At 47.0% G+C, this 17,578-nt stretch overlaps 1 protein-coding gene across 4 annotated transcripts in view; it reads right to left on the bottom strand.

Moving 5' to 3' along the window:
- MED27 (mediator complex subunit 27) overlaps positions 1-17,578 on the bottom strand; it is a 203,912-nt gene that overhangs the window by 12,768 nt on the left and 173,566 nt on the right. For 2 of the 4 annotated variants that reach the window (XM_038548958.1, XM_038548957.1), the window contains exons 5-6: positions 17,406-17,513; positions 8,153-8,194 (exon numbers count right to left, since the gene is read on the bottom strand). In XM_038548958.1, coding sequence (XP_038404886.1) covers positions 8,153-8,194; positions 17,406-17,513 — 150 coding nt within the window. The other 2 variants (XR_005364883.1, XM_038548959.1) reach the window with 2 other exon arrangements.

Raw genomic sequence — 17,578 nt, 5'->3', positions numbered from 1 at the left:
CAGGCCTCGCTGGGCAGGGAAACAGGAGGTCACCAGGGGGGCCGCGAGCCCTCTCCAGACATGAGGGAATGTTCCAGGTCCTGGGGCTGTGACTGTGTTGGGATGTTGGGGCTGCCCGAAGGACACTGCTGGGTGGTTGTAATTCTAGGTGCCTTACTACCCGTGTGGCTCACTCTCTGACCAGGAGTGGAGATCATATGCCTGAAGAAAAGAGGGAGGGTGCTGTGGTGGGAGTGTGTGGGGTGTTCATGGCAGCCGGTCTTTGGTTCGCTTCACAAAGATCACCTAAGGTAAAGTGGGCCACACGCACACACCTGGCCATGGACTGTGAGTTCCGTGCCTCTTTCCCTGACCAGGAGAGGAGCGGCAGCTGTCACACACTGAGTGCTTCCTCTGGGCAATCATAGAGCTCAGAACTTCACGTGGAACCTTCAGAGTACACACCCCACGAGGCAGGTTCTATTACGTCCCCTTTTTGTGGCCAAGGGACCTGAAGCACGGAGAGGGGCTACATCGCCAGCTGGCCAGTCCACACAAGGCAGAGCTGGATGTACATCCAGGCCAGTCTGATGCCAGAACCTGAGTCTTCACATCTGTGTCCACGATGAAGAGACCACGGAGAGGCAACGGTGGAAACACGAGGAGGCATGAGGAGTGATCATCAAGGTGAGAGACTGGTGGGAGGAGGAGAGTTTCCTAAAGAGAAGAGGGTGGTCATTGCTGATAAGCACCTGAGAGCAGTGTCAGGTGAGCCCCAGACTAGAAGCTCACCTTACACTTCATGCCTGTGGACTCAACCTCACCCCGTTTCTGTGAGGCAGGTACTCGTATGATGTCCATTTTACACATGGGGAGACTGAGGTGAGTGAGACCACGTAGGAAGCGGTGGTTGGCTGGGGCCTGAACACACGGCAGAATGGATCTCAGCCAATGCCTCTCAGGAAAGGTCACCATGGGGAATGTGGACTGGGGCCCGAGAGATGGGGGCAGGCCCAGTGCTAGAAGCCACCCTGTAGTGCGACACAGCCTGCTGGGCTGTGGGAATGGGGACCGGGCAATGGTGGCTGGCCAGGCTGCCCAGAAATATTTGCTGGATTCTGACCTGGGCTGTACCGAGGCTTGTGTGAGCCCTCAGGAAGAACCAAGCTCTGGGAGCAAGACGGACTCCTCTAAGGCAGTGAACCAGAAACCAGTAGGGTGGGCGCAGCCTTCCCGCTCCACTTGAATTGTGAATCTGGCTATGTGTGGGGACCTGAACTAGGCTTTTGGTCATTACCACATTCAGCGGTGGTGGATGGAGCCTTGCAAGCGGAGGGTATTGGGGTATCGTAAGGGGAAAACCAACGATCCACTCTATTCTGGATTTAGAAGCTTGAGAATATTCAAAGCTGCCCCTGAAGAGAAAAGGTGGCCATAAAAGGAATTCCAGCAGGAAGGGGAATGGACAGATCCCTCCCTGCCATCCTCAGGGCCCAGGGCCCCTGGGGGCTCACACTCACATTTTCCTTCTGCTTATCCAAGTTGGTCAATACAGCCCAGCTGTCAGCTTAGGGAAGGCTGGTGTTTGGAATGATCCTGGGATTGTGGGCCACCTCCCAGTCCCCGAAGTGCACCGACAGCCTGACACTGGGCTCTGGCAGGCCTTCCTCCTGCACTGCCCTTTGTCTGGAGTCTGCCCACTTGGTCTCACACAAGACAGTGGTGCCCTGGGTTTTATCTGTCTGGGGGCAGCAACACACACTTAGGAGGTGGCAATGGGATGCACAAAAACATAGAGCCAGACGCCACCACATCTGGTCTATAAAACTAAGTTCTCCTCCCTGAGGAAAGTTATTCAGCATCTGAGAGGAAAGGGCACTTGTCAGAGCAACGGTATCTGAAAAAAGGTATCTGTTATCCTTTCGACAACATAAGAGACCCCTTTCTGGGGCCTGCAGAATCCTCCTAGGCGTGGGGGCCTTGGCTGACCTAAGCAGGGCATCAGGTGAGGGAAAGGATGGGGATGTGGCACTAGGGCTTCAAACTCTGGCTACAGCCACAAGTGCTTCCAGGTCTTTGTGGCACTTCAGGAGGGCTTTCTGAAAGGAACGTAAATGAGCCACTGGGGAGAAATTTTAGATATTAGAGAGATGGAGATGGAAAGCAACTATTTATTGCGTCTCTTTGGCGATGTTGCGATGCTGCAGCAGATACACATACTCCAGAGACACATGCCACACAGCCTCATTCAAAAGAGGTAGTCTTGTCTTCTGGGAACCATCCTTCATTGGGATGGCTCCCTTTCCAGGGACCTGGGATTAGTGACAAGTGAGGTTTATCACATACTACTTGGACAGGCACTCAATTATGGTAGGTGTTCAATGCATCCAAAATTTCTGATCAGTGACTCTTCTACAGATGACTCCCTCTCTTATATGGAAAAGCCCTGGGTGGCCACTCAGTAGACAGACCCCAACAAAGTCTGCGCGAGTCGGAGGCCAGTCTCCAAGTATGAATGAGGGAGGGAACGTATGAGTAAGCGAATACTGGAGCAAGGACACAGTGGCAGCCTGCCCAGAATGCCGTCTGCCACTGCTGTCCGGACAACCCGCCCGTCCACAGCGATGTTCTGTGATGGCACAGCCCCGAGAGAGCCACTCTTCCCACTGATGCCTCTGGAATGATGACTCTGAGCTGGATGTTCACCGGTGATGACTCACGTGCTTCCAAGTGAAAACACTACAAAGGACGTGCCAGCCCTCCTGGTACTGCCTCTCCCATCTCCACCTGCCTGTCTGTGGCTGCACATGCTCCCCACCTCTTTCCTCAGCGTCCCTGCCAAGACTTAACGCAGTAAGTAGCTGCAGATTTTCTCTCACTTTTCCTAAGTTCCTGGATGAAAATGCACAGTGTTTTGAAATGAGGAGGTTAAAGATCAAAACAGTGACTGCCCCTGCAGAGTTTAAATGTCAGAAAAATATGAACACGCCTGAAACCCTTCCTGGCTCTTTGTGTGTCTGCCCTTTCAGATGCCCCCCTATTTCTAAGTCCCATTCTCTGAGTCTGCTCTGCTGGAGACACGCTGGCTATAAAAAGCCTCTTCGCCCTAGGATGAAGTGCACAGAGCCTCTGGGGCACCGCAGTAAATGACGGGAGCCTGTCAGCAGCCACGGCCCCACAGCAAGCTGTCCCCAGCCCTCTGCCGCTTCCCTGCACCGGGGTAAGGGGTCTAATGAGGAAGAGGGACAGGGCTTGCTGACAGTCCCCACCGCAGACAAAAGGCAGGCCTCATTTAGTTTCACGTGGTGGGACTTGTGACAGGGCCTTATGTGCCTGCTTTAACCCAGGGAGTCCCGCAAATACGGCCTGAGGAGAATGTGACAGGTGTGTGTTTCCATTCTCTTAGCTCCTGGCATTCTCTTCCATGAATAAAAAGGCGAGCATAAGCTGGGGCTGACTCTGTGAGGCAGCCCTCCTCCCACCATCCTGCTTTGTCACACCGAGGGGAAAGACCTGGGAGGGGTCCCACCTTCCCAGCAAGCCTCTCTGTGGCCGCCACCATTGCTGCTTGTGAGCAGGAAAACACACGCAGTCCACAGTGATTGCGACCACATAATGAATACCAAAGAAAGGCAGTCCTGGGGTCCTACACCACAGCAATGCTGGGAGAGAGTTCCCCCAACTGTACTAGGAGGGTCGGTGCTGGTGGCCTGGACTCCTGTCTTGGGAGTTGGGGTGCAGGTCTGGCACCGGTTGCCAGGGTGAGGACGTTCGGGTACAGTGTTCTGCTGGAGAGATCCCTTCCCACTTGACAACAAGGACCCTCCTTGGCCATGTCACTTTAGTCTGAAAGAGCACCTCCCTCCTGTTCCAGGTTGAGCCTTTCTGGACAATGCAGACAACCAGGCCTCCTGGTCCACGCACATGAGTGTAAGCAGACAGATGACAGGCGGGAGGGGATGTTTACCACACGCTTGCAGTGTCTTTGTGGGAAATGCTCCCAGGAACATCGATCAGGACACCAAAATTCCAGTGGGTGGACAAGAAGCAAATAGGATTTCTGAGAAAAAGCTAAGACTAAAAAGCAGAGTTAGAAATGTTGCCACCTAATCCTTCTCTTCTGGCATTTTGAGTTGGAAATGCTAACCACCAACCCATAAATCGCACCAGGCCTTTGGAGTCTGCCACAGATGAAGCGGTCCCAGCTTTGTTTTCATTGTGCAGTCTGTCCCCTGTCCACCAACGCGGCCTGAGGCTAACAGAAAAACAGGCACTGTACTGTCCTGCCCTTTCATGAGGCCACACTACCTGTCCTCCATCCTTCCCACCAGCATCTTTGGCAAGGCAACGACTTTCTTTTAAACAAAATCCCAAACCCCTCCTGTGTGATGATGATTAGTTGAAAGCTTTACCGATGAAGGATGAAGCTTAATTCTGTACTGTGTTATTTTCCAGTATATTCCTTCCTTTGACAGCAAAAAGACGTTTTAGTAGGAAAGACAGAAGACTCCTTAATTCACTGACTCTTACCTGCCCCTAGAACAGGAAAAGGACTTCATTACCTGCAGTTAGTTGTAATCAGAGAGCACTCTATCTCCCATCCCCAAATTGTGGTTCTTTAATTGAGTACAGGTCAGTATCAGGTCAAGTCCATTTAGTTAAAAATAGGTGAAGGTAGGAATGCTGAAGGAATCTCAGAAAGGGCTCTGCCCACACACAGACAACATGCCATTCACCAGGGGGGTAAAATCCCATCCCAACAAACACATCCACTCTCACTGCTTCAAACACATCACACAGACTGCGAGGGAGAACCTGGCCGGTGCGCCCACGTCTCTCCGACTGAACTAATACGAGTTTTAAACCCTGCTTCAGTGTGTGCTTTAAACAAATACAGAGAGCGCTTGGCAGGTTATTTTTAGGGGAGGTAGAATAAAAATACAGTACTGTCTCTCCGCATCCATGCTTCACCAAATCTGTATTTCACACATTTTACAACTTCCTAATAAACTTTCTGCTTGCATTCAAAAATACTTAATTCTACACAGAACATTAAAAAAAGGTATCTCTGCAAAGGCAAGCATGTGCAAGCCCCTCCCTCACAAGGGGTATTTGAATGGAAATGAGGCCATTGTTAAAAGACCAGTTCCGGTTGGCAGTGCTCTTGGCTCCCTGAAGCCACTGGCTGCCTCTGTGGGGCCTGGAGGAGGTAAGTCACTGCAATACCTCAGAGGACACGGAGATAAACCCAGCTAAAAAAACAAAACTGCTTTAATGTTCCTCACTACTAAAGCAAAACACGATGTGGATAATGACCAGTGTTCTCTTTAGGATGCTTTTCCACCAGCTGCTGGGGAAAAAAAATGACAAAAGCAGTCAGCACAAAGTTATTAGTATTTAAGGCTGAGACTTTAGGTATGCCGAACAAGTAAATGCCTCAGGTATATGGTCACTTAGATAAGAATGCCAAGATTCAAATGTAGCTGCCTGTCCTAGAGCCTACCTATGACCACATACACCTTCCGTTCAGGCTCCTGACTGAGGGTCGGGGGTGATTTTCTCCACTATGCATCTAGCTAGTTCAGCTGAGTAAAGGAGTGTTAGAAGAGTCAAGAGGATTTTGTTTTCAGGATAAACTTGATTTTGGACTGGAAAGGTTGCAAAGATGGTGCGCACAACTCCCATGTATCTCTAGCCCAGTTTCCCCCACTGTTGACACTTGTCATGACCTGGGACCTTTGGTACAGCTAAGAAACCAACATTGGTTACTTATTAGTGACTACGCTCATTTTCTCATTATTCTGCTTCACGATAGCATGTTGCATTCAACTGTCATCAGATCGTGAAGTTTTAATGCTTTCACAGGCTTCTAAATGTGTGGCGTTGGGCCTCATACTTCTCTCCTAGCTGTAGGCATCCGTCCTCGGCCTAGTCTTTCATGGTGAGGGGTCTAGGGAACAATGTGAAGTGACGTATTAAACACCATTAGAGAGCTGGTCCATTATGCTGCTTTGATACAGGAGCTCTACACTCACTGCTTAATGGGGACGGGGTTTCCTTTTGGGATGATGAAAAGGTTCTGGAACTAGATGGGGGGGCATGTCCCACAACATTACAGAAGTCACAGAATTGTGTTAATTTCATGTTATGAGCATTTCACCTCAATTAAAAACAGCCTGCTGCCTGGGAATCTCTCCTTGTGGCTTTTCAAATGACCAGTTCCTCCTCATGAGCGGCCAGTCTCGGTTTAGGTCCTGCCCACTACAGGCCTCCTGTGACCGCCCCAACATCAGGAACCCCTCCTGTTGTTCTTGACTGCAGTCCTCGAGGTAACTCTCTGGAGTTACCTTCCATCCCTCCCTTCCTGTCTGTCCGCTTGTATTCCTGGCACCCAGCATCGTGCCTGGCCCTTGGCAAAGGAGTTCTGTAAGTGATTGTTGCTGGGCTGGTTGGGGCACTGAATGAAACCACAACCAATCCCATTGTGTGTGCTGCTGGAGGAAAGCAGGGACAGAGGGAGCCCTCATAAGCCCCAGGTGCTGAGCTGCTCTGGGTGCTCTGGGAAAGGGCCCCTCTTCTATGATCAGAAGCTGGGAAAGGATTTTCTCTAGTCACATTTCTTCTCACATTTCTGAAATAGCCTTACATGGGGAAGCCTTACATTGGAAAAAGAGGTGGGCAGTGTAAAGTGGGGGTGGTGGTAGGGTGAGGACAGGGCCAGCCTGCCTCCTTCAGCCCATACTAGCACCTACGGAGACCACAGGGCTCTAAGCAACTGAGCTTAAATACCAAGTAGGCTTGGAACAACTCAAAAGCCTCTGTGTTTTAATTTTTTTTTGGTAAAGTATGATGTCCATACTGCAAAATTCACCCTTTGTTGGTGTGAGGTAACAGAAAAAAATGCACACATATTTTTTTTTGATCTGTCCATGGTTCCTGGCATAGAGCTCCTGAAACCCTAATAATTTCCTAAGTGGTAAGAACACTAGGGACACCCCTTGTTCTAATGAGGCGACTCTGGGTGGGCACCTGGGTGGGGGCTGGTCACCAGAAAGGCCATGCCATTATTACAGTAATTAGACACTTAGAATTTTCTCTCATCCCCCATCTTCCAGGAAGGGGAGTGGGGCTGGAAACCGAGTTAATGATCAATTATGTCTACATGAGGAAGCCTCCTTCAAATCCCAGCACTATGGGCTTTGGAGAGCTTCCAGACTGGCCAACACACCACTACAAGAGTGATGATGCACCCCAACTCCATGGGGACCAAAACTCCTGTGCTAGAGGCCCTCCCAGATCTTGCTCTATGTGTCGCTCCATCTGTATCCTTTATCATGTCCTTTAATAAACTGGTAAGCCTAAGTAAGCATCTCCCTGGGTTTTGTGAGCTGCTCGGGAGGACCGACAGAACCCAAGGAAGAGGGGCATGGGAACCTCCGATCTACTGCCTGTAGGACAGGCAATAACCCAATTTGTGACTGGGGTCTGCGTCTCTGGGTAGATAGTGTCAGGCTGAGTGAAACTGTAGGATACCCAGCTTGTGTCCTGTTCCTGTGGGGCAAACCCCAACGTGTTCGGTGATCAAGAGTGAAGTATGGAGATTCACTGGAAACCTCCCCTCCACAGGAAGGAAAGTTTAAGTTTACAGTTTCCCTCTACAGTAGGTGTACAGCTCTGTGAGTGTGGGAACATGATCACCACAATTAAGACACAGAATACTTCCATCACCCAACACATTTCTTCCCACCCCCCACTGGGGACAACCTCCTGCCCTCAGTCCCAGTGCCTGGACACCACTGATCTGATTTCTGTTCCTAAGGTTTCATCTTTTCCAGAATGTCATATAAATGGAGTCATACCATGAGCAGCCTTTTGTGTATGGCTTTTTTTCAGTTTTTAAAAAGCTTCTAACTTGGGGATCTCTGGGTGGCTCAGCGGTTTGGCGCCTGCCTTGGGCCCAGGGCATGATCCTGGAGTCCTGGGATCGAGTCCCACATCGGGCTCCCTGCATGGAGCCTGCTTCTCCCTCTGCCTGTGTCTCTCCCTCTCTCTCATGAATAAATAAATAAAATATTAAAAAAAAAAGCTTCTAACTTAAGACCAATGTTTTCACCTTTGAGCATCCATATTTCCATTACTGCCTCTTGAGTAAAAAATGAAAAGTTAAGCTTACCTTCTGGAATACTTGATAGTTGGATTTCGACCATATATCAAGCTGGAGGGAAGGAGAAAATATCATGAGCATCAATTTTAGAATTGTAGACTTGGAGAGATGACACTGGAACTACTGCGTTCAGCTTGAAATAATAAATGTGATTATGGAATAACAGAATCATGGCATCGCATGTGCATATTAAAGGTCTTGCCTGAATTTCTTCTCTCTTCACCAGAATTTCCATTCTACAAGGAAATCAACAGAAGGAATATAGGGAAGTCAGCATCAGGCACTTGTTCCACAGCCACATGAGCTGAGTCCCTGGCTCCCTTTTCTTACCTGGGCTCCTACCATGGTTTCCTTGCATGCCAATGTCAATCCTGTCTCAGGATCTTTGTACAGATTGCTTTTTCCCCACAAACCCTCACATGGCTCCTCCTAACATTCTTCAGTTCAAACGTCACCTTATTAGAGAGTCATTTCCCAGTTACCTTGTCTAAAATATTATTTTCATACCTGTTGTCTTATCTTTTCAAAAATTTGAAATTTTTATTGCACTTAAAACCACCTGGAACTTTCTTTTGCTTGAGTTGTCCTGGTGTGGGCCCAAGCATATCATAAGCATCAGCAGGTCCCTGCTGAGTGGAGAAAAACTAGCAGCTCCCAGTTGCTGAGCACTTGCTCCACACCAGACACCCGACTACGCCCTCCACACACACTCAATTAATCCCTAGAACAAGCCAGTGGCTGGTCCCACTAGCAACCTTACTTTCCAGATGATGAGACAATGTTTCAGAGCCATTTAACTGTCCATGGCAATCTGGAGAGGCTTTTTATGGATGGTATGGCCTGGCAGTGCTTAAACTTGGCTGGCATCAGAAGCTGCTGGGGGAATTTTTGTTTTTTGTTTGATATATATTCCTTGGTTTCTCCCCTGGAGTGTCTGAATCAGTAAGTTTACAGTGGGCCTGAGAATTTGTTCATCTGTTTCAGCTTTGTTCCCTCATGGTGGTGTAACTGTGATGGCTAGTCAGGCCAGGGACCCTTGATCTAGGGCACCTCTAGTTCACAAGGGAGTAGGCTGGAGGTCTTGGTTAGGGCTCGGAGTCAACTCAGTCCAGTCTTCCTCTGGCCACACTTGGTCTTGTACAGGGCATGTCAGTGGCTTATTCTGACCAAAAGGACGTTTGCTTTAGTTTTGTATGGTAAGTCGTCAATGCATTCTCACTGTTTTGTGAATTTATGAGTTAAGTATAGCAAAAACAGAATTGTCCCCAATACAGTGTTAGAGGATAGCTCAAGGACAGTGCAGATCAGAAGAGTCAGTATATCCCATGGGTACTAACAAGTCAACTGCAATATATGAGTTCCAGAGCTGAACAAATTAAAACACTTGCTCAATGGGCCTCTTGGAACCTGCCTTTGGGGTTGGCCAGTGGTCAAGGTAGAAACCTGGGATACGACTGTATGGTCTATAGGTTGTGTTATCGATTCTGGAGCACCTGGGAACACGAGAAACAATCACACGGGAAGATTCCTCTAATAGGACAGGAGTGAAGTGTTGCACTTGACAATGGTTAAGTTTAGAGTTCTGTTTTTGTTCTGAGGAAAACACCAAAACCTGGTTTGTTGCAAATGGTCCTTGGAATTGAAAGGTAGTCTGCACACAGGCATTCAGTTCTCTCTGGCTTCTTCCTGCTCAGAATTAGTTTCATGTGAACTGCGCTGTGTTTGAGAACTTTCAGGCCACGGAGGAGGTTTGGATGATTCTGAGAAGGTCCCTCTGGACTCCAGCAGGGCTGCTGTTGGAGAGTGCCAGGTTTAGCTGATCCAAGCCCAGGAGAAGTACTAGAACTCTGCCTGAAGGTTCATGCGAATGGGTCCACTTCTCCCTCTCCCCTCTGGTGTTATCATCTTGTTCCTGGATTTCCAGAGAAGCCTCTGCCTCTAATTGATCCCTCTCTCCTACTCTGGCTAACCTGCTCTCCAGAAAAGTGGCATCAACTTTTAGTCACTGGACCCCACCCTCGCTCCCTGCCTTAAGCCACTTGATCAAAAAAAAAAAAAAAAAAAAAAAAAAAAAAGGCTTTAAGTATTAGAATTTTAATTTGGTAGGTGAACAGTTTGTAGGGGGGAAAAGTGACGTTACCTCCAGATAACGCTGAAGGAAACCTCAAAAGAAACAGAAGGAATTTCCCACATTGTCAATTCCGCTGAAGAAAACTGCTGGCCGGCTGGTCATTCCAGGGAGAATGCGAATTCCTACTGTGTTCCCAGTGCCGCAGTGGAGCCTCGAGCTTAAAAATGCAGCACTTAAAGATTATTCAGAGAGTGCAGAATGAGTAAGAATGATATTTTGTATCCCTCAGTTCTGCCAAATCACCACCAAGATGACGGGGAGATGCCAAAGATTTGAAATCTAAATTTTAGGAAGAGTAATATCATTGTCTCAACTTGGAGCTAGCACAGCTCCCTTTCCATCTGAAGCCCACAGCTGTTTCTTCGGAGGTTCTCCACTGTTTATCCTTCCTGCCTGTTCCCACCATACGTAGGCAGACCAAGACATAAACATGGGGCCACGGAGAACGAGAAAAGGAAGAAGCTGCATATAAACTGAAAAGTTATAGTTTTTATTTAAAAGAGACAATTATTAAAAAAAAAAAAACCAATAACCAACCGCAACTCTTCAGTATCTGCGGAATGTTTTAATAGAGAAATCATCTAGGGAGAAACGTGGACAACTTTAATTAAGAGTGGACTCTCCAGCCTAATTGTTAGCTTCTCAAAACACACCAAGCTCATTCAAAGTGAGCATGCTGCTCTTTTCTGAAAGGCGGTTTAAATATATAATTCAGGGCCCTAGGGAATAGCTGCAGCCATCTGGGGCAGAAGGATGTTAGACGATATGCCCTACGTACCAGGTGTGCACGGGTAAGAATGGGAACTGGTAACAATGGGCTCCCCTATTGCCGCGAAGGCGCAGCAGGCGGTTTGTACTCGATTTTCTGCTAGATTTATGCCAAAGAAAGCCATGTAAGTGAGTGTTCTGGAGTCAGTGCTCTGCATTTCCTCAGGGCCAGGAAGATTTCAGAAATTCATTTCAGGGAGCCGGGACTGATCCAAGTGAATATTTATTAGCTTCAGCTTATTTGCTGCAAAGGCAGGCATGGCTACCAATTTATTTTTGCTGGCTGTGATATTCAAAAAGGATCATTCTGGAAGCTGTAAACTTTCAGCCTGATGAACAGGAAATTATTCTGAACTACAATGTCAGGGAAAGAAAGTAAAGCACCTCTCAGTATTCTGGGCAAACATTAGATCTTAAAATGGAAAAGCCAACCTTATGGTAATTGGTGGCTGAATCTGCAGTCTTAGGAGCAGCCTCTGGGACTCTGGGGATTGGAATGAGTATTTTGGGGGTAGGAATGTGTTCTATTCTTGGGTAAAATGGAAACAAACCCCACAGATAACCAATTGCTCTAGCACAGACATATTTGCTCTCAGGTTAAACATCAAGATGTCAAAGGGCCTCTTGACTAATAAGAATGGTAACAATCAAATTGACTTACTGGAAAGAAAAATTAGAATGGCCCACTATCAGAAGGCAAGGGCATGCCAGCTATGACAATGACCACTGCCATCAGCATCGCCAGCACACCCATGAGGGCAGACACCATTCACTGAGGACAGTGCATTTGGCCTGCACTATACCTGTGTTAACTTTTTTTAAAAAAATATTTTATTTATTTATTTTGAGATAGAGAATGAGTGAGGAGGGGAGGAGCAGAGGGAGAGGGATAAGCAGATTCCCCGCTGCGTGCAGAGCCTGAGGACACAGGGCTGTTGCATTCTCCCAGACATCTGGATGAGGATGATGAAACCATCCCCAACTCCCAGATGAGGACACAGAGGCTCAGAGAAGTTAAGTAAAATGTCTAACATCACACAACGAGGATGTGGTAGAAAATTCAAAACCAGCTCTGCTGCCACAAGGCCCAGACCTCAACCTGGGAGGAAGATGGCCTTTCAGCTAGAATTCAGGAGGGCTGACTTCGAGCCCCCCTGCCCGACAAGCAGTGGCAGTTGTTGTGGTTGGGGGGTGGGGTGGGTGGTACTCTTGAGGAAATTCAACATGATAAATCTGCTCCGAGGCCTGCTCATGTGACAATCATCACCCCTGAAATTCACTCAGCAGCCAGTAAAAATTCTGGCAGCTTCTCAGAAAGTTACCGATTCTTCATTTCAAAAAATAGTGTAAGATACCATCAATAGTCTAAACTTGACAATTCCAAATAAAACTCATAAGCTTCACACAGGCCTTCAATGTTTAAAACTTCTATTTATTAGCATCTTCACCTTGTAAGGTGATGCGTCCATAGGGGCAGAGGGCCATAAACCAGCAATGGTGGCATGTTTCTCCATGATAACCCAAGTTTTCAAAACCATAAGCTTCTGGGCAGCCCGGGTGGCTCAGCGGTTTAGCGCCGACTTCAGCCGAGGGCCTGATCCTGGAGATCCAGGATCGAGTCCCACGTCGGGCTCCCTGCACAGAGACTGCTTCTCCCTCTGCCTATGTCTCTGCCTCTCTCTCTCTGTGTCTGTCATGAATAAATAAATAAAATCTTTAAAAAAAAAACAAAAACATAAACTTCTACCTGGTCACCTTCTTAATGTACCCACTCCTCCCCGGAGAATAGAAAAGTGAGTAAGTCTCCCCAAAGAACTAGTGTTACAGGTCTGTTGTTCTTCAACTTTTCACTTTCGATCAGGACAGACATTTATTACTAGAAACTGCTGAAAGCACAACTCAGGGCACCGTCGGTGTGCAAATTAGACCGGAGTCCCCTTCCCCAGCTTTTCCCCCTTCCCCCAGAAGGAACAAGAGGCCGCTTTTCTGAAGGTCGTCTGAACAATTTCAAAGGCTATAACAAATCAAAATGTTCCCTGCATCTAATATCAAACGGGGCTGATGCCAACACTTATTAGAGAAATCAGATTCCAGCTTCCCCAACCCCCTCGACCCCCCCCCCCCCCCCCAGACACACACACATCCAACTTTGAAGTGGGAAGAATGCAGGGATCAGAAATTACCCTGGAGACAGCTCTGGCTGTCTTTGAAGGTTCCCTTTGATACCACTATTTCTTTTCCTCTCTTTCGCTAGGAGGCTAAAAGCTGCCTTTTTTTTTATTGATATGGGGTAATTAATGAAGCTATAGCATTAACATAACCTAAATCCTCTAATAAGATAAATTCAACCGAGACACTTCTATTTTTTCAGTTAAGTCTGGTGGGTATAAAATCAGGACAATGGCCAGGTATTCAACTTAAATCTGCCTTTTAACATGCTGAGTCATGGCTCTCTGCTCCTCCCTGGTTATAGTGAATAGCGAGTTGGTAAGTTTTAAAGCATTTTTATATTTTATTAGAGAAATTAGTCTACTGGAACTTGGTCTCAAAAACATGCATCCCAGGTAAAGAGGCAGACGATCAGGGTAGTGGTAGTGGTAGTTACTGCAAAGTGCAAAGCGATAGCCTTGCTGGGATTCTGATGGGAAAAAACCTGCTGGCTTCTGGAAATGGGGGGTATGTGTGTGTGGTGAGGGTGGCGCTGGGTTGCTGTTGTAGCAAGAGGGATAATTAAACCTTTTAGGATGTGCTAGTTGCTTTGGGTTTGGGGGACACAGACTTCTGCAGTTGCAGTTCAGACCCCAGCTAGTCCATGGCTTTCCAAGCCACGCCCACATATCAGTGGCTGTGCTTTAGACTGCAGCAAATCACCCCCAGGCAAGTACTCAGGCACCAGCTCAGCAAATGCAGAGCTGCATGTTTGGAACAGTAGAACTGCAAGCAGCAATTTGTTCTTGAGGACCACACCTCAAGCTCCAATAGCTCCTTCCAAAGGTTACATTTTGTTTGGGATGTGCTAGACATTTCAACACATTAATTACACTTACACATATATAACTATATATAAAATCCACATAAACCAGCATCAGTACTCAAAAATAGAACACTAATAATGCCTGCATGGTTTTGCAAAGTGCTCTGAAAAAAACAAGGGGCTAATCAAATTGGCTAGGACTTGATTCTGGGCAGAGCGGTCGTTCCGAGAGCTTCTCTGCCAAATGTGGTTAACGCGTCTTTAAAACAACAAAAGCTTTGGTCCTCTTGATCTTGCTATTCCCAGTTTTAGGGTCCCTGCTGACCACGTAGGCCAATGTGCACAGCTGTAAAACGCAGCAAGAGGCCTCCTGTATCACATTTGTGTTATGAATCATAACAGAATTCAGGTTCCCAGGCACACTCATTTTCTTTCTGATGAACAGAGAACCCACACTAATCTCTCATTAGGAAGACACATGCCTGTGTGCCCTTGCATGTGTGTATGTCTCCTTCATTGTCTGATGCACTTATGACTCTAATCCCTGCTGCTCTGCTGCTTCTTTTGGTCCTCATCCCTGAGGACCTCCACTTTTCCATTCCAGGTAAGCACTTGCACATCCCAAGTAGGCTTCTCTATTGTCCCCTTCCATATATTCCTGGGCTTCTTCAGCACTCTAGGCACTGTGGCATCTCCTTGGGACGGCATCATGTGAGTGACAGGGTCTGGGTCCCTGAGGTGCTCTTGGCAGATTGAGGTCTGAGGCCTGGTGGGGTGTGACTGCAGGCAAATTGCTGTACATTCTAGGTCTCAGTTGCCTTATCTGGAGAACGAGTCTAATTTAAACAGAACCTAGGACTCGATGACCACTGCAGGAAAAGTTTGCTTAGCACAACACCTACAAGGCCAACATGTGGAGTACTCTTAGTGTGCTTATTAATTGCAAGATAGACATGTAAACAAATAACCATGATGTACTAATTCTAGTCCTAGAAAAAGACTTCAAAATGCCAAGGATGTGTTCATGAGGAGGCTAACTTGTGCTTTAAGCAGACACAAGCCTGGGCTTGCCAGCTCCAGAGCCTGTGCCAATGTAAGAAGCCCCTAGGAAAATAGGGACAGGATGAGAAAGAGGATGGCAGTAAGCCAGTGTGAAGGGAAGAGTGTGTCTGGTGGACGAGGAGGACAAAGCATCTCAGGCTAATGGCACAGGGGTTGTAGATGAGTGAAAGCAATGTGGGAGCCCCAAGTAGCATAAGAGACTGGAGAGGAAGGCAAAATGTACATACAGAATGATGGCAGACAAGGTCAGAAAGGAAAGGAGGGCCAGATGACCTGGCATTTCTATGTGTTGCTAAGGAGTTTGGATTTATTCTAGAAGCCAGGGTTTTCAGAAGTGAAGTTTTGGGTGGGCTAAACATGAGGTACACCTGGGGAGGAGAGGTCCCACCTAGACACAGGTCAGGAGTGATCTCCATGGGCTGACACATGAAACCACGGTACGTATGTATGGGGGGTGGGGGGAGACAATGGTCGGAAGCATATGAGGGGGAGTAACCTCAGAGAAATCCTAGAAGCACATGTATGTGACAACTTTCTAAGTTCCTGTTTTAAGTGCAGAATAAAAATGATATTAGCTCCTTACTGAGTGGTGACTAGGCAGCAAAGTGCTAAGTGCTTTACATGGCTTGGTTAGGACGCTTCCAGAATGGGGCCATCAAATACAGTGTTAAAGAGATCATACAAAGTAGGTAAACCCTCACTCCTCAGAATCTATCAGAAATGCTTCCTCCCTCTCCCAAATTTGTAACTTTATCACACACTCGCTACTGTTGATTAGCTTTCTATGTTTCTAGCCTTCTCTCCCCAGGGCACTAGTAAATTCCTGGAGGACAAGGGCTATGATTCATATCAGGTGTGACTAACAAGTCGTGAACCTTGAACAAAGGCAACAAGAACCACATCTCTATAACGGTCTCTATACGGTCTCATCTCTATACAGTCAGGACCAGTGACTCAGGGTCATTTCTCCTGCTGCTAACTAGTCTGGAATTGCTCGTCAGAGCTGCTGCCAGGGTTTACGAATCATGTACACACAGACTATGTTGCCCCAATGACATGCTTTATTCTCCACACCTGCTCTAAAGACACTGGTTTTTCCAAAAAAGAAAATCTCCCCTTGAGGAACGCTTTGGCTTTCAATGGGAGATATATGAGAACTTGGCAAAGTCCTTGAAGTAAGAGTAGCTTTCCTTGTTGACAACACTTGTGTGGGATGTGGAGATGCTGGGTTACTAGTTCAAAACACAAATCTCATCACATTATGGGTCATAGCTCTTATGTAACACACTGTTATGTGCTAAGCTACATTTGTCACTTTTTTGAAGAACGTCCTATCCTCATTATAATGTGGCCATTGGGTGGTGAGTGCTAGTACTATAGCATACTTTAAAAATTTTAATGGGATTCATGAAGAGAAAGGAAAGCTCAGGAGAGAGGGGCAGACAGAGGCTTAGTGCAAGGAAGTGGCCAGGGTGCATCTGGGTGGGTATCTCAGGCGGAGCACTCATTACACTCTGGAAGCCAACACAAATGAAGGCTGTCAGCTCCCATTAGCATCCTCTGATGCTCTCTGTAGAGCCATATGGACAGTGTGCAGTCTGGAGAAATTAGGGGTTCACGCCAGTGAACTTTCTATGAAACAAATCACCCATGGAAAGAACCTATTTTTCCAATGGCAGTGTTCAGTATGCACTGCTGCAGATAAGCACTGTCCTTAGGGCTGCTTGTTAACAATTTCATGGGAAAAGATTCTGAGCAGGTTGTGTGTCAAAGTACCTTGAATTTTCCTCATGGTTCTAGGAAAAGCAAAATGCCAACAATGCCAAACCCTGGGCTATTGATGTACTGTACTACTGGGTGGGGGGGGGGGGGGGGAGGAAAGAAAGGAAAGAAAGGAAAGAAAGGAAAGGAAAGGAAAGGAAAGGAAAGGAAGGAAGGAAGAGAAAGAAAGAAGAAAGAAAGAAAGAAGAAAGAAAGAAAGAAAGAAAGAAAGAAAGAAAGAAAGAAAGAAAGAGAAAGAAAGAAAGAGAAATCCATTTCCTCAGAAGACACATTTAATGAGGCAACTGGGGTCTAAGGTGATAAATTAGAAATTCAACTAAGGGCATCAAGCTTAAAGGAAAAAGCAGAAGCTTGATGAAAAATGCAAGGGGAGAGAGAGAAATGTTTTTCTGTAAAACGTTCATCTTCATACTGATAAACCATGTTTGTTGATCATTTCAGCTATGACTGCTAGTGTTTAATATCATTCATTTGGGACTCTACTACGTTTGTTCTGGGACAGAGAAAATAAAGGAAAATGAAACAGAAGACTCCAGAATGCTTACCTTGCCATCTTCTGTGTAGACATTTTCACTATATCCCCTTACTATTGTTCGATCAATGAACAGGCTCCGCATGACAACAATCACTTTCAACACCTTTCCCAAGGTCACCTGTCAAAACACATGCATGCAAACATGAAAGCTTACACTCGAACATGCAGAATGCATGAGGCTGG

Source organism: Canis lupus, chromosome 9, assembly GCF_011100685.1.
Source record: "Canis lupus familiaris isolate Mischka breed German Shepherd chromosome 9, alternate assembly UU_Cfam_GSD_1.0, whole genome shotgun sequence".
NCBI lineage: Eukaryota > Metazoa > Chordata > Mammalia > Carnivora > Canidae > Canis > Canis lupus.
This window is presented reverse-complemented; position numbering and strand designations above follow the sequence as displayed.